Raw genomic sequence first — 17,932 nt, forward strand, 5'->3', positions numbered from 1 at the left:
TTCCCCTTAAATATCTCAGTAAATGTGATGCTGAAACAGTTGTAGGTGACAGACACATGTACACGAAGCCATTTTTGTAAATATTTTGTACAGCATATCCGTGTTTATCCTGGCACTGGTTTTAACTACAACCAGGTATAGTGGCAGCAGATGGCCAGGCTTAGCAATTTGGCCCAGATTCTGAGTCTTCCATGTTTATTTAGTGGAAGAATTAACAGTACTGCCACTGAAAGACAGAATGGTGTAATGAATAGAGAGCCAGCCATGAAGTCAGGAAGATATGGGTTCAAGTCTTACCCCAGATATACACTAGCTATATGATGCTAGCAGCATTACTTAATGTCTCATCTCCCAGGCAATCCTATAAGACGCAGAGAAGGTGCTAACCCACTTTGATGGAGGAAGTTCTTCACCAGGAGCCCCCCAAGTAGATGAAATCACAGGTCTGGTTTTATATATGTGTGTGCCTGTATATGCATATATGTTGGCATATACACACATTATATATGTGACATAATATATGGATATAATATGCGTGTGTGTGTGTACACACATACATGCACACACAAACATATGTCTAGACAGAGAGAGAGGAACTAAGGAATGTATTGAAGTCCTACTTTAGGCCATGGTGATTCAAGGGTTTTGCAGTTGTGATGATTTCTCTAATTGGTTCCAAGCTAGAACTGAATGGATTTCATTTTTTAAAAATATCAACCTGTCTCAAACTCATCCTTTTCCTTTAAGGCTTCAAAGCTTGAGAACTGTTGGACCTGTACCTAGAGGGTGGAGTAGAGGCAGTGACAAATGCTTTGTCTTTGACACAGCCACAAACGGCTGTGAACACATGCCAAGCTAAGCAAGCCTATGCCTGAATTAAGATCACTTTTATTTTTTGTGTTCTCTGTCCCATTAGCAACCTGGTAAGTTTCAGAAGACCATGAGTCCAAGGAGGCCAGTGAGCCAGTGGCCACGGTGTTTATTTGAGTAGGCAGTTGTGGTTGGGGTCACTCAGGCAGTAGCTGTAGCTGACTGACAGCAAATAAAAACCCAGGAGAGAGAAAGAAGACCATGTTTGGCTAATCGATGCAATAATACCTGGTGCTAAAGTGAACTGCAAAATGCCTAACTAGCAATATTGTACAAGTACTTTTTTTTAATGTTTTGATGAGGTTAAAATATGGCCTCACGACAGATTGCAATATAGCAATAAGTTAAGATATTGAATCTAGTTTTAATCATTCTATTAATGCACACTCTTATGCTTAACATTGCTTTTTGTGTGAGAATAAAATCGAATTGTCCTATGCTGGATTCATATGGTACCTTAAGTACCTTTTTTACTTCCTCTTCTTTTGGGGAAATCCTAGACCATAGCCAAAACCAGAATTAAGCCCGGAGCAGCCAGAGTGGTCTGACTCTGCTGTGACTGCACAGCAAGGTTACAGAGGAGAGAAGGTACCTCCCCTGGGCTCAGCACCAGCAGTTACACTTAAGCCCTAGTTTACACGCACAGGATGTTCCAAAAGTCTTAGTGTAATTTTAAGATTATAAATGTTTGTGTGCACATGTGTACGCATACGTACCTTGGCACCGGAAGGCCCTTTGGAAATAACCTAGTCCTAGGTTAATAAACTAGGTTATTTAAAGAATATTTAAAGGATAAAAAATCCTTTAATTTTATAAGGGAGACAACTGAACACATCAAATGAATGACAAAGCAATTATTAAACTATGTATACACACATGCATATTTGTAAATACGTACATATTTACACACATGTGCATGCATTTATACATTTTATACATTTATATACATGCATACATGTATATATTTATATACATACATGTGTGTATATATAGATATAGATATAGATATAGATATAGATATAGATATAGATATAGATATAGATATAGATATAGATATAGATATAGATATAGATATAGATATAGATATAGATATAGATATGGAGATGGGAAGAGAGAGAATCTCTCTTCAGATCTTTTTCAGAAAAAATGCTGTCTATCCATGCTTCCCCCATTTTATACTTGTGAAGTTGATACTTTTTTGTACCCAAATGAGAAGCTTTATATTTATCCCTGTTGAATTTCATCTTATTAGATATGACCCAGTGTTCTAGGTGTCAAATTAAAATAGAAACAGGGCCCACTAAACCATATACAACAATCCCTGAAGCTGCATATTGACTTAGAAAACCACATATAGACATTATCTATATTCTATTTCTTTCTCTCTTATGTTCTTTGTTATAAGGGATGGTTCTCTGGGTACAGGAGTGGATGAACCTATTTAGAAATGAAGGTGATATAAATAGTTTAAAACAAACTAAAAACAATGCTGCCTCCAACGTGCCATCTTGCCAGCGACCCAGTGGGCTTGACAATGCATGGGGAGAACCCCTTGGGGATCAATTCAGGAGGTAAGGCAATATGGTCTGAGGCCTACCCTGTTTGGTCTGTCCTAAGGAAAGTCACAAGCTCTTGAAAATTCTATCTCCTGATGAGTCAAATAGTTACTTGCATTTCTAGAGCAATTTTTTTTTTTCCCAAATGCTTTTAACATCAGTCATTCCAATCAATGCTCACATCGCATAGGTGAGGAAGGTAAGGCAAGGTTTCCATACCTTTCCTGATGTGAAAATTGGTTGGAATGATTGATATGAAAGGATTTTGGATTAAAAAAAGAGCTCTAGACGTGCAAGTGATTATTATTATTTATTATTATTATTATTATTATTATTATTATATTATTGAAGTAATTATTAGATTCAATTTCAGAGTTGTAGAATCTTAGCACTGGAAGGCTCTTTGGAGATGACCTAGCCCAACCCTTTAATTTTACAGAGAAGGAAACTGAGGCCCCAAGTCACCCAGCAAGTTAATGACAAGGCAATTGTTAATCATTTCTCTGCCTTTAGATCCTATACTCAGCATAACATGCAGGTGTGCTCGGGTGTGAGACAGAGACGACAAAGAGACAGGACAGGATACTTCCTCTTCTTTCTGGAGGGAGGGAAATATGAATAATGGGCACAAGTAGGTGTTAAGATGCTAGGAGCCAAAGTCTGATCCCAGGCAGACGGAAGTAGAGCCAGGTGAAGAGGTCAGGCTTAGGAGCAGATTGGGGCAATCAGTAACGGAAGGGAGAAAACCACACAAATGAGATGGACCAGCTGATTTCCCAGTATACCTGACTGTGTACCCTGAGCCTTGGACAGTGTGGAGAAACTACAGTCAGGCCTCCTCCGGGTTGTGTGAGGACAGATGAGGTCCCTTATGGACAAGTGTTAGATAATGGATGAACTTTGAAAGCAATAACATCACCCGTGCTCTTAGAGACACTTCCTTTCCTCATTCTGCACTCTGTTGTTGTTGTTCAGTTGTTACAGTCGTGTCTGACTCTTCACGACCACATCAAGGGGTTTTCTTGGCAAAGACATTGGAGTGGTTTGCCATTCCCTTATCCAGCTAATTTTACAGATAAGGAAACTGAGGCAAACAGGATTAAGTGATTTGCCCAGGCTCACACAGCTAGTAAGGGTCTAAGGCCATAGTTGTGCTCAGGTCTTCTTCACTCCAGGCTGAGCACTGTGTCACCTAGATGCTCCCTCATTTTGCACGCTTGGCTTCTATTCATTCAGAGTAAGAGTAAGATAGCAATTTTTTTTTTTTTTACTGCTGTGTCAAACTGCTGACTCATTTTGAGCTTGTACTATTAAACTCCCAGGAGCTTTTTCTCCCACATGAATGATTTTCTAGTCACACCTTCCCTATCCTGTACTTCTGTAAATGATTTTTAAAATTTTTATTTTTAAGCATTTTTATATTCAATTCCAAATCTGTGATTGATCTAAACAACAACAATATTTAAAACGCGAGGACATGGACAAGAGCAAGGCAGGATAGCCTGGCATGACTGGGCTGCAGCAACATCAGTGAAAATGCCCACATCCATGAGAACACAGCACCTCCAAAGTATGAGATTTTATATTTCACTCTGTATTCAGTTCCATTTGGTTAGTTAGCCCGGGCCCACCAGCTGTGATCTGATTTGGATCAGGATTCTATCATCCAATATGGTAACAGACCTTTCCTGTTTCATGTCATTTGAAAATTGGTGAGCTTACCGCCTATGCCTTTAGGCCATTCAATGACTTAAAATGTTGAACTTTGGGCCAGTCCCTTCCCTGGACCTCAGTTTTCCTATCTGTAAAATGAGGGAGTTAACTTAGGTAATGTTCTTCCAGCTGGTGGCCTCTGCCTGGCTTAAATAATTATGTTAATTAAATAAGTAAAGTGCTTTGAAGTAATAATAATAGCTGATATTTGTAGAGCTCTTTAGGCTTTGCAAGAAAGGCAGCCTGAGGTAGCTAGGTGGTGGATTGAGCACTAGGCCTGCAGTCAGGAAGACTTGAGTTCAAATCTAGCGTTAGTCGCTTAGTAGCTGTGTGACCTTGGGCAAGTCATTCTATCTCTGCCTCAGTTCCCTCAAATGCAAAATGGTGATGATAACAAAAGTACCTACCTCCCAGGGTTGTTGTGAGAATCAAATGAAATAATAATTGTAAAGTGCTTAGCACATAGTAAGTGCTATATAAATGCTAGCTAGCTAGTAGTAGTGGTGGTGGTACTGGTAGAGAGAGGGGTGGCCTTCTAGTAGTCAGAAAGATCTCGGCTCAGGTCATACCTCTGACACATACTGATTGTGTGAACATAGGCAGGTGACCTAATCTCTCAGTGGCTCTCAATGGCCTCTAAGACTGTACATTAAGATGATTATTCCCCCTGCCATTGAAATCAAAGCTCCGGACAGTGACATACCCCTAATTATAGCCTCCCCCCACCCCTATCAAGGGAAAAAACAAATGGCTTATACACATTTTACCAAATCATTAAAACAGCCCTGTGAGGTGTGTACTAAAGATACTCATTTTACAAGTCAGGAAACTGAGTCAAGGGAGAAGTTAAGTGATTGGCCCACAGTCACACAGTTAATAAGTATTAGAGGTCAGATTTGAACCTGTGTCTTCCTGATTCCAAGTCCAGAATTCTATATCTAGAGATTCTTATTCTGGGGTATGTGAGCTTTTATTTTAAAAAAAATTGATAATTATATTTCAGCATAATTAGTCTTCTTGGCAATATTATGTTTTCATAGACTTTACTGCACTGCCAAATGGGTCCATGACACCAAAAAAGGCTAAGAACCTTTGCAATGTACACACTGTCTTGCTTTTCCTCATACCCTTTGTAGGCTACTACCATCAATAACCCCTCCCCTCTTTTTTTTTTCTTCCGTTGATGTGGATTATACGTGGCAGCATTTGTAACCTGCCTCTTTGACACCGGAGAATCCCCTCATCTGGCTCATGTGCTTTCATTAGAAACTTACGGTATTACTTTAATGTCCTCTTTCCCATGAAGGATATAGTCAATGACCTTATAAAAGTTGATTTCCTAGGCAAAGGAGAAAAAAATGTCCATCAACAGTCATGAGCTTAAGCATTGTTTTTAAACAGACAGGAGCTATTATCTGCCTTAGAACTAGTTTGGTTCATTACTTAATCTGTGGTTTCCAAAAAATAACTTGATGAAAGCCAGGCATGGCAAAACAAATGGTCAACTATGGACCATGGATCTACTAGCCAGCTAAGTAACAAGTGAGCAGAAGACATGATAGTTGTCAATAGGGGTCAGGCCAAAAATGTGTAGAAGGTATACTCACTTTTGGGGTGAGAGAGGAGATTACTAAGAGTAGAGAAGGTAGAAGAAATAATAATAATAATAGCTAACATTTATAGAGTACTTACTTTGTGCCAGGCATTATACTAAGCATGTTATATTTATTATCTCATCTGATCTTCACAATAATTCTGGGAGGTGGGAGCTATTATTATCTTTATTTTAAGATGAGGAAACTGAGGTGAACAGATTAAATGACTCAACCAGGATCACACAGTTAGTAGGTGTCTGAAGTCAGATTTGAAATCAGGCATTCCTGACTCCAAGAAAAGACTGAAAATTCTTTTTGGGGGACTAGAGAAATAGGTTTTAAACTTTCTTGTTTTGGGAATAAAAAAAAAAAAGGTCTCCCATTGCCGATACCCAAGTTGAGACTTTTATGGCCATCTTGAAATGGATGTTCCATTGGCATCTCAAATTCAACACATCCAAAATTGAGCTCATTATCTTTTCCCCTCAAACACTGCCTGCTTATGAATTTCCCCATTACTGACAAGGGTACTGCCAACCTCCAGCTCAGCAACGCCCGCAACCTTAGTGTTGCTTTTGACTCCCCTCCCTCTCACTCAGCCTACATCTGCTGCCAAATCCTGTCATTTCTACCTTTTCCATCTCTAGTATAGGCCCCTTCTTTCTGCCCATAGATCCATAATCCTATTTCAGGCCCTAATCACCTCTTGCTGGGATTTCAGCACTAGCCTTCTAACTTGTTACCTGCTTCAAGTCTCTTCCCAATTCCAATCCATCCTCCCCTCAGCTGCTAAGGTAATTTTTCTGAAGCGAAGATCTGACCATGTCATCCTCCCTACCCTCCTCAAGGCACACAGGATTATATATCTAGAGCTGGAAGGGACCTCAGAGCCTAGTGGTGAGCTGGTCCATTCCCCCATTTTACAGATGAGGAAACTGAGACCTGGGAAGGTTAAGTAACTTGTGCACAGTGTCACCTGAGTAATAAGCATCAGAGGTGAGATTTGAACCTAGGTCCTTTGTGTGCATCGGCAGCTCTTTAGAAATGTATGGAATGATTGTGAGGATGATCACCTTCGAAAGACTTGGATAATCTTGATCAGAGTAACTAAGTCAATTCCAAAAGATCCATGGTGAAAAATGTTATCTACCTCCAGGGAAAGACCTGATGAATTCCAAGTGCAGATGCAAGCATACATTTTTTACTTTCTTTTACTTTTCTTGTTTGTATGTGTGTTTTCTTTTGCAACATGGCTAATATGGAAACGTGTTTCATATGACTTCACATGTATAATCAGTAACATACCGATTGCCTTCTCAAGGGGTGGGGGAGGGGCAGGAGGGAGGGAAAGGATTTAGAACTCAATTTTAAAAAGTGAATGTTGGAGCAGCTAGGTGGAGCAGTGGATAGAGCCCCGGTCCTGAAGTCAGGAGGACCTCAGTTCAAACTCGGTCTCAGACCAAACACTTGACACTTACTAGCTGTGTGACCCTGGGCAAGTCACTTACCCCCAATTGCCCAAAATAAAAAAATGAATGTTAATTGTTTTTACACATAATTGGGAAATATTTAACAAAATTAATTTTTAAAATATATTAAAAACAAAAAGATATGTATTGACTGGATGAATATTTGGAAGTCTGTGGGATGGGGAGGGCTGTCTTAGATATTTTGGGTGGCTCAGAGAATAGTGTTGGTACTTCAGTGTCGCACCATTTTTCAGTCATGATAGAATGCTCATTCCCTAGGGTGAATTTGATTTGCCCTCTGACGGGAAGCCTTTTGGGGGTACCACTGAAGTCATTTAGGAAACAGACAGTCCCTACTCTCTGAGACTCAAGATTCCTCACCCTTTGCAGAGATGCTGGCAAAAGCTTTCCTTCCTGGGCTTGGAACCCATCAGTGTTTGAGCAAACAGAAGTTGCTTCATAGAAGAAGACAAGGAGGGCAGTGTGTGCCAGATGTAAGCATTACTCTTGGTCTGGGGCTTAGCCGCCTCATACACTGTTATTAGGCCAAGGTTCCACCCAAATCAAACATGTAGAAATGACAGGATTTTAAGGTCAAGGCTGAAGAGTCAATGAGCCCTCCTGTTCACTGTCAAGAGGCTCATTTACAAGTGTCTTTACACAAATGCAGTTTATGACAAGCTCCCTTACTTAGAAGTATACTCTCTTAAACACGAGGTGTGACTGGTGGGCATATGTTAGAGGTAGGGAGAAAAGAGGAAATGGCTGTAATTGCTATTTAGGATCTCTCTAACAATTCAAATCAACAAACATCAAGAGCCTACTACCTGTAAGACGCTGTACTAGATACAAGATGAACTCTGACAAAAAACCCTTGCCCTCAAGGAGCTCACAATCTGAGGGAGGGCATACACTATCTCACATACGCTTGTAAAGTACATTAGATAATAAGAACAAAGAAAAATTCGTATAAAGTGCTATGAGAGATTCAAGCAGGAAAAGAGTTATTTCCAGCTTGGGTGGGAGGAGAGGGTTCAGAGATGACTAATTGGTTAGGTAATACAATACAGTTGAGAGAACCATTTTTTGTTTAAGCTTAAGAAATAGAATAGGGCAAAGAACACAGGGTCTGGTGACAGAACCCCAGAAGATGAAGCTCAGCTGTCACCCTAGGCAGGGAGGACCTTAGGTAAGTCACTTCCTTGCTCTGTGTCAGTTTCTTTATCAGTAAATGAAGAAGTCAGATTATATGATTTTTCAGACACCTTCCAACACTAAATTCTATGATCCTGAATGAGGGAAAGAGATTAGGAAGCAAAAGAAGGGGGGGGGATGTAAGGGAAAGAGGAGGAGGTAGGTACAAAGGGTCAGTTTGAGAACAACGCCAGCTAAAAATCATGGTCACAGCTGGCGGATGAAGGCAAACTGACTTCTCAGTATGAGTAGCAGATAAAGACTCCCAGTGTGTTAAGAGCTGGAAGGGATCTTAGAGAACATTTAATTCAGTTCTATACACACACACATGTACACACATACACACATGCAGAGTCACACACATATATTCACATACACACATTAAAAAACATTTGAGTCTAATCCTACACACACACACATACACCGTCATAGTCACAGTTGCACACATATACATATACACATTAGAAAGTATTGTTTAATCCTCTGCACCCACACAGTCTCTCTCTCTCTCTCTCTGTCTCTCTCTCTCTCTCTCTCTCACACACACACACACACACACAAACACACACTTTCACACAGTAGAAGACATTCTGTCCAATCTTACACACACACAGCCACACACACATACTTACATATACATATTGTAAAACATTGAGTCTAATCCTACACACACACACACACAGAGTCATAGTCACAATCACTCACATATAGATATACACATTAGAAAGTATTGTGTTTAATTCTATGCACCCACACAGTCTCCCTCCCTCCCTCTCTCTCTCTCTCTCTCTCTCTCTCTCTCTCTCTCACACACACACACACACACACACACACACTTTTACACATTAGAAGACATTTTGTCCAATCTTACACACACACAGCCACACACACATACTTACATATACCTATTGTAAAACATTGAGTCCAATCCTACACACACACACACACACACACACACACACACAGAGTCATAGTCACAATCACTCACATATAGATATACACATTAGAAAGTATTGTGTTTAATTCTATGCACCCACACAGTCTCTCTCTCTCTCTCTCTCTCTCTCTCTCTCTCTCTCTCTCTCTCTCTCTCTCTCTCACATACTTTCACACATTAGAAGACATTTTGTCCAGTCTTACACACACACACACACACACACACACACACAGCCACACACACATACTCATATACACACATACTATAAAACGTTGAGTCTAATCCTACACACACGGTCTCTCACACACACCTATATACTTTCATACATTAGAGGACATTTTGTCCAATCCCTCCCCCCACATGCACGCACTCAGATACACAGATTAGAAAACATTGAGTCTAATCCTACACACACACACTTAGTCTCACATATACACATATGCACAGAGCACCCTTCACCCTCACTGTTTCCTTCTCCTCCTTATAGGTTGCATGGCATCCTGAATAAAGCTCCAGATGTCAGATAGTCATAAGAACTGTCTGAAAACTAGAGTTGACACTTTCTAGGACCTTGACCCTAAACGTATCATTTAACTTTGTCCCTGGACAGATCTTGTCATTAAACTCCCTCTCCCAATACAGGTTAGCAACTCTTCTGCAGTCTGTCATTTTAGAGATTTTCCGGGAGCTCTGAGAGGTGAGGCGATGTACCTAGGGGTCCCACAGACCCTACATGTCAGAGGAAGACTGGAAGCCTTGGTCTGATTGATCCCTAGCAGGTCCTCTGTCTAGTACACTGGTCCTTACTGTGAAAGGGGGATAATAACATACTGCTTTCCTCACAGAGATGGCGTGAGGAAAGGATTTTGTAAGACTCAAAATACTTCAGATCAGACTGACCATATTTCACAGATGATAAAACAGGCACAAATGAGGAAAGACATTTGCCCAAGGACTCCCAGCTTGTTATCTGCCCAAGGACACATAGCTTCAATTGCCTGGCTCCTGATGTCTAGAACACTGTTCTTTCCATTGTACTGACGTGCCTCGGACATTTACAAGGTGTTGATTCCTCCCCTGTTAACCTAAAGAAGAAGTCTAGTAAAGAGGGGCTGTGTGGGAAGATGAAAGCTATAGATATCTCACTTAAACTACTCTTCTGAATGGTCCAATGGAATGAACCCTGGCATTGGATTCAGAGGGTTCACATCCCATCTCTATTACTTACTTAACCCATGGGACCCTGGGCAAGTCACTTGACCCCCTTGGGCCTCAGTCTCCTCATCTGTAAAAGTAGAAGGATCGAAATAGGTGGTTTTTGAGGTCCCTTCCAGCTCTAGAGCTGTGACTCTATGTAATCTAACTACGGCTTAACCTCTGTCAGCTCTCAGGTAAGACTGAAACCTAAGCTAGATAATTGCTGACTCAGGCCATTACTGTATATAGTTCTGTTCCAGGCACACGAGCTGATCACGGAATATGTGTATCAGTGTAATGAGAGGCCAAAAAACAAGGAGGTTTTAAAGATAACACAGTGAACTAGAAAGCACTTGAATTGAGGTCAGAGCTTTGCCTCTGACTCACTATGTTTCAGTTTTTATATTTGTAAAGTGGGGATAATAACACTGGAATTCCTAATTCCACAGAGAAAATGTTGATTCTTCCTCCATTATATCTTCCATCCAGCCCCTTCTCTGCACTCACACACCACCCTGATGTATGACCTTGTTCCTTCCCACCTGAGCTGTTTCAATAGCCTCCTAATTGGGCTCTTGGCCATCTCTTCCCCTCTTCAGTCCATTCTCACCCCCCACCCCATAGAGATGCCAATTGACATTCCTAAAGCAGAAGCTACTTCCTTGCTCTGAAAGCTCTAGTGACTCCCCCTTGCCTCTAGGGTAAAATACAGGCTCTACTGTTTGACCCTTAAAACCCTTCACAACCTGTCTCCAGCCTACCTCTCTAGGCTTACTGAATCTCACTTTCTTTCATGAAATCTGCATGCTAGACAAACTGGTCATCTCCCATCTCTGTGCCTTTCACAGGTTGTTTCCATGCCTAGAACACATTCCTTCCTCATCTCCATCTCTTAGAATCCCTATTTTCCTTCAAAGCTCAGAGCAAATGCCACTTCCTATATGATCTCATCAGTTCATCATGCCCTCCCTCCCTCAAATACTTTGTCCTTATTCCATATATACTTATGAATGTACATGGTGTCTCCCCAGATAGAATGTAAGCTCTGGGAGGACAAAGACTGTATCATTTTAATCTTTGTAGTCCTAGAATCTTGCTGAGTATGTGGCACATAGTAGGCACCTTATAAATGCTTGCTAAATAAATGGGGGTAGAATGAGATAACGTGTAAAGTGTTAGGAACAGCTATATGAACGTGAATCTCTTTCCCAGGACAAAGGACAGTTTGAAAATTGTAGTGGCTTACCCTTCCGTCTGGTGTCCTGGGCCCTGTGTAAGGTGGGGCTTCTCCCATCAACACTGGCCACACATCAAAAAATTCCTAGAAAGAAGAAAATCATCATGATGGCATTAAGCGGGACTTAAAACCATACCAAAGCAGAAAGGAAGCGATGGAAGAAGAGGCATTTGGAGTCTTATGTTTGTAGCTTATTTCTCATTTTAAACTATTCAATTTTCTAAAGGGCAAGGACTGTGTTTCACTCATAGATTTAGAGTTAGAAGGGACTTCTGCCTTGAGGGAAGCAGAAAACCACCATTCCATGAGCTTTTGAAGGTCTCGGAGAGGATTCCACCGGAGCCAAATCCCTAGGAATGTTGATAACCTATCTTACCTCATTTCTCAGTTATTAACAAATTCCCACAGTATCATACTCGGCTCTGGCCTAGTGATTCTGAACCCCTTGCCTTCCTCATTCAAATCCACTCTTCCTTCCCCACTGCCCAGTCTCTTATGCCCATTCACCTAACTCAATCCCTCTCCTTCCCCTCTCCCTGCCCCTACCAATGTCCCACTCTAAGGCTATCTTTACTCCTTTCACTGTGCTCTCTGGAATGCCTACTCTGTAAGTAACAAAAGTGCTTGCATTTTAAATCTTCCTTTCCCTCTCCTTCAATCTTCTGGTTCTCAATTGAGACCTAGTTACTTGCTGATGCTATGGGCTCCCCAGACATCTTTTCTAGCTCTATGCACTTTCCCTCATTTTCTCAACTCACTGGTTGAGGCAAAGATGTTAGAATACTCCTTACTCCTCAGTTGCCTCTTCCAAGTTCTCATCACTCAGTAACCTCTCCTCCTTGGAGGTTCACTCAATTCATATTTGCCACCCAATCAAAATTCTGGTAGCCATTAACTACCAACCACCAGGAAATTCCCCTTCTTTCCCAGTGAATTTAATGCCTAGCTTAAAGTCTTTCTCTCTTTCTCAACCCCATCCTCATACTAGGAGACTTCAACATAGTATCGGTATTTCCTCAAATGCCTTAACCTCATGGTTTCTTAACTTTCTCATTTCATATAACTTACTCCTCCACCCTACTCCACACCCTCTGCATAACTATGATTATACCCTTGATCTTGTCACCTACCACAAATGCACCACTTCCATGTTCGTGAACTTGGAAATTCCCTTATCTGATCACAATCTGTAGTCATTTCATCTTTCCCTTTGTCTTGAAACCCCAAACCCTGTGCTTTGTCCTCACCGTGACCTCACCTCTCTCCTCACCTCATTTCTTTCCCAGGCCACCACTTCACGTACTAGCTGTACTCACCTCCCTCCCCCATCTTGAGCCATTGGTTAACCAATTCAACTCTTCATATACCACAATTTGTTTAGCCATTTCCCAACTGGTGGACACATGCTTGCTTTCTTTCTTTCTTTCTTTCTTTCTTTCTTTCTTTCTTTCTTTCTTTCTTTCTCTCTCTCTCTCTTTCTTTTCATATATTCATTCATTCATTCATTCATTTATTTCCTATTTATTTAATTGTTTGTTTGCTTATTTATTTATTTTGCTACCACAGTTCTGCTACAAATATTTTGGTACATTTCACCTTAGGTTTTTTTTTTAAATCACCTTCATGTATACAGATCATATGAAAAGACCTAAAAAGTTCCTTAGGGATCATCTAGTCTAACCACATATTTATGATTGAAGAAATTGAGGCCCAAAGGGGTTAAGTAACTAGTCTCTTAAGTGACATGTCACATGGGTAGGTAGTGGTAGAGTCAGGATTTTAATTCATTCAGGTGCATTGACCCTAAAGCCAATATCCAGATGCTCAATGGTGGTGAACAGGACCAAGTCAACCCTTTCAATTTATAGAGGAGCATTCTGAGATCCAGAGAGAGAAAGTGATTTGTCCAAAGTCACGCAGGCAATGAGAAGGATGAACAATGCTTCATTGCTCATAGAGTTATAGATTTAGGTCCATAAAGCACTTTAGAGGTTATACTTCTTCCTATAGTGTTAGTATGTTCACTCCTAGCCCATACCATACCTTACACATAAGAAATGCTACATCCATAAATGAGTGAATTGAATTGAGAAATGACCAAATCAAAAGAATAACTTAGAATACAGAAAAGTTAGTGATAACTTGTGGTGATGAGCAAAGGCTGGAGTCCCAGTATAATGCATCATACCCTACAGGCCTCTTGACTTTCATGGGTGCCCTTGGATGACTATGAGCTGGGCTGTTAAGAGTTTGCCTTGACCCTAGCACCTTTGCCTCATTCTCTGCTAATTTTGTAGCTGTGATTCCTTCATAATTTATTATCTCTCTCAAAAGCAGACAAATTTCCTTGTGGTATTGATTCCTAGGCCTACATGACCAGCTTCCTATATTGTTCACTCTTTGGATAGCTGTAAGGGAGAGGAGATGAGATGCGATTTAAAACAACAGCAACAACATTTATTTAAGTGCATATGTCAGCTCCACGAGAGACCTCCTCTGAGCTTCACTGGGGCTCCTCCAACTAAGTTTTCAAAGGCTCTATCAGCCACCTGGAAACCAAAGCAAGTAATTGTCCCCACAGAGCTATAAATGTCCAGTTTCTGTTTACACATGAACTGGAGAGAATCCTCACCATCCTTTCTGGTAATCTTACCATGAGTGTCTTCCTTGTTGACTTCAGACAGATTCCCCTAACCAGTATCCGGGCTCCTGTGCTATACTAATCCACCATGGGAAAAGACCAGAAAGTATAGCCAAATGTCCAATTTCTTCCAGGGAATGTATGGTATAGGGGAAAGGGCAGTAGATTTGGACTTGGGAGAGATAGATTTGAATCCTGGCTCTGTCACATACTAGCTGTGTGGCTGTGTCATAAGCAAATTCATAACCTTTCAGGGTCTCATTTTTCTCATCTGAAAAATAGGGATATTGATGCTTGTAGTACCCAGCTCACAGAGTAATGGTAGGGGTGACATTTAGCAAACCATAAAATAATAGAAATGTCAGCTATTTTGCTAGTCTCTCATTGGTTCCAAGTCACTTAGAGGAATGCTGACATAATTTTTAGCGACCTTCCATGGAAGGAAAATCTAAAGGAAAAGTCTGTCTCCTGTTTCTCCAACGGTGCTGAAGCATCATAGGGTTTAGACCTTGAGAACCTCTAAGTCTCCCCAATCCCTTCATTTTACAGATCAGGAAAATGATACCCAGAGAGGGACCATGATTTGCCTAGGATTACAAGAAATAACAACAGTAGAGCCAGAATTTGAACCTAGCTCCTCTAACTTCAAATCCAGGGTTCTGAACCATACCATACTGGATACACAAGGACACTATAGCAGTTTAGAGAGAATGGCAAGCCCAGTAGAGTTTGCTTAGTTTCTTCTGTAAACATACTGCTAGCTGGAGCATTCTTTTTAAAGTCATCGCAAACATGCCTCCCCAAAGGGTTCAGTTGTTCTACCCGGAGTTGACTCCATTGGAACATCCTCCCGAGATGTGTCTCTCCTAGGAAAGAGTTCAGAAAGAGCAGATTTTTTTTTTTCAGGCTTAAGCCTAGGGTTAAATTCTTCTGCAACCATAACTCTTCGGGATAGTGAGGAATCTTCCACATTCTGGCAGTTGAATGTTGGACTCACTAAGTCAACAGCTGCTTTTTCTGAAGGAACAGCAAAAGGTCTGTTGCTGAACCTTACAAATCTTGGCTGAGCCAGATTTAAGAGAGTTACTGCTGTCAGGTCGGTGCTAGAGACACATTCTAGTCTAGCCCTGTCTGTGTGGTCTAATCAGCATAAATATGATTTGCATTTTTTAAGTTGGTTTGTTTATCTGTACGCTTTAATCCCTAGGCTCTCAGAAAGACTAAAACTTCCTGATGTTTATGAAAGTCAGAAAATGCTACGTGATTAAGTTTAGGTAGGTCTTTGGTAGGGAAGCAAATTTAGTAGGCTTTGTAGGATAATGGAAAGAATGCCAGATTTGGAGTCAGAGGCTCTGGGCTCTGTTTCTTTCTACCTGTATGAGCTTTGGAGAATCACTTAATTTTTCTGAGCCTCAATTTCCTCTTCTGCAAAATTAGGAAGGTTGTAGTAGACAACCTTAAAGGTTTCTTCCAATTCTAAGTCCTTTTATTCTAAATCACTTTGGGATTTATTGTTAAGTCGTATCCCCATTTTGGGAATTTCTTGGCAAAGATACTAGAATGGTTTGCCATTTCCTTCTCCAGCTATGAGGAACTGAGGTAAACAGGGTTTACTAATTTGAACAGGGTCACATAGCAAGGAAGTGTCTGAGGCCAGATTTGAACTCAGGAAGATGAGCCTTCCTCACTCCAGACCCAGTACTTTATCCACTGTGCCACCTAGCTGCCCCTGCCTTGAGACAGACAGACTAGAGGAGAAGGAGCGAAGAAGCCAACCCTTACTGAGGAAGGGAAAGTGGATTGGAGGAAAAAAAAATGTCAGGAAAATGACTCTCCATTTGTAATTTTCCAAGAACTCAAATTTTCTGCTCTATACTGTTGTGCTTTCAACTCAAGAAATTCCCTGTCTCCCCTTATCGGTTTCCTCCTCTAATACCGGTTCCTTCCCTAAGTCTCTTCATACCCTTTCCTGTCTCTTTGCCTCCTCCTTGGCTTCTTCTCCTCTCATTTCTTGCTCTCTCTCTTTTACCTTTATTTACTTTCTCTCCTTTAGTTGAGCGCAACCTAGAAGTTAATTCACCATCATTTATTTATTTATTCAACATACTGGTGAGTTCCCTGGTCATAACCAATACCTCCTTCATTCTGCCTCTCCCCTCTCTTGTTACTGCTAATTCAATGAAGATAACAACCCTTGTCCCACCTGGGTGGGTGTTCACTTTTCAGATGGCCCTGGCAAGCAAAAGCATGGTTTGCTGCTACTCAGCCTTCAGGCTGCTCACTTGCTAGGTGTAGGTGAGTGACTTTTTGTGGGAAATAGGTGCAACATCCCTGCTGTAAAAGAATGGCCGTTATGTGGAGCTCACAGTATGACCCCAATTCTCCCAGGCTTTCCTTGAGGTATGTGAGGTGGATATGGGAAGATAGATTCTATCCAATCCGTGTTGAACCTTGACGTACAATGTTTGCTCCACAAATTGCCTAACCTTTTGCTTGGTCATGTCCAAGAGCCCCACAGAGTATCTGTCGCAGTTGAGAAAGGCACGGACTGTGTAAAGGGCTTTGTGGAACTGTCTCTCGATGTCTGTAAGCTCTTCAAACACTTTGCTCCCAGACCACAGGAGTATCTAAATGAATACAAAGAAAACGTGTAAAGGGTTTAGGATAAGCTGCAGCAGCCGCAGCAGTTCCCAGAGCTGCAAACAAAGAATTTAAAGCCTTCTTAGCATTATAAATATCCAATCGATCAGACAGCATTGATTAAGCACTGGCTAAGTGCCAGACCTTGCACTAAGTGCTGGGGATAGAAAGAAAGCAAAAGGAAGTTCCGGTTCTTGAGGAGCTCAGAGTCTAATGGGAGAGACAACCCTTACGGCCAGGAATTCCAGGAGGAGTGGGTTTCTTTCCCAATATCTCCCACGGAAATGGCTCAAGAACCAAGCAAACTGGACAGAGTTCTCTTATGTCTGCGGTCTTACCTGGCCCCTGCGAGTTTCGCAGTTGTGAAGGTAGCTCAAATGGAAAACTTTCATGACCAGACTTGCAAAATTAAGGTACTTCATTAGAATCTGAAATACAAACAGAGAGAGATGAGAAGGACCACGAACCCTTTAGGAGAACAGAGATCAGGGAAGTTTTTTTTTCTTTTTAGATGCATTTTTAAAATTTGTTAAGCAAGTTTTCCCCAACACGTTTATTGTTACATCGCAAGGAAATGAAAAAGGGGAACTTAGAGGGCTGTAATGGAGAGAATGGAGCAGAGTGTCTGAATTCAATTTCATCAAGATTTCACTGCTAACTATGTACATCCTTGGAAAGGATGGAAGAAAAACAGCACTCCTTACTTTCTTTCCTTGATCAGGGGATGGAAATATGTGTTGTCCTCCCCCCAAATTGGAGTAAGTTCCAAGAAACTGTCTAGGAAGAAAATGAAAGCCCTACCTGCTTTTATGACAGGCTGTGTAAAGCGTTCTAAATGGTACGTGGGGTTAGACCCACTCAACCCATGAGATGCACGAATCAT

At 41.1% G+C, this 17,932-nt stretch overlaps 1 protein-coding gene across 1 annotated transcript in view; it reads right to left on the bottom strand.

Annotated features, from left to right (window-relative positions):
- PDE6A (phosphodiesterase 6A) overlaps positions 1 to 17,932 on the bottom strand; it is a 100,962-nt gene that overhangs the window by 71,877 nt on the left and 11,153 nt on the right. The window contains exons 3-6 of the mRNA XM_020964219.2: positions 17,388 to 17,477; positions 16,896 to 17,036; positions 11,778 to 11,852; positions 5,414 to 5,478 (exon numbers count right to left, since the gene is read on the bottom strand). Of these exons, the coding sequence (XP_020819878.1) occupies positions 5,414 to 5,478; positions 11,778 to 11,852; positions 16,896 to 17,036; positions 17,388 to 17,477 (371 nt within the window). The remainder of the gene's footprint in view (positions 1 to 5,413; positions 5,479 to 11,777; positions 11,853 to 16,895; positions 17,037 to 17,387; positions 17,478 to 17,932) is intronic.

This window comes from Phascolarctos cinereus, unplaced genomic scaffold, assembly GCF_003287225.1.
Source record: "Phascolarctos cinereus isolate Bilbo 61053 unplaced genomic scaffold, phaCin_HiC Scaffold_2;HRSCAF=192, whole genome shotgun sequence".
Lineage (NCBI taxonomy): Eukaryota > Metazoa > Chordata > Mammalia > Diprotodontia > Phascolarctidae > Phascolarctos > Phascolarctos cinereus.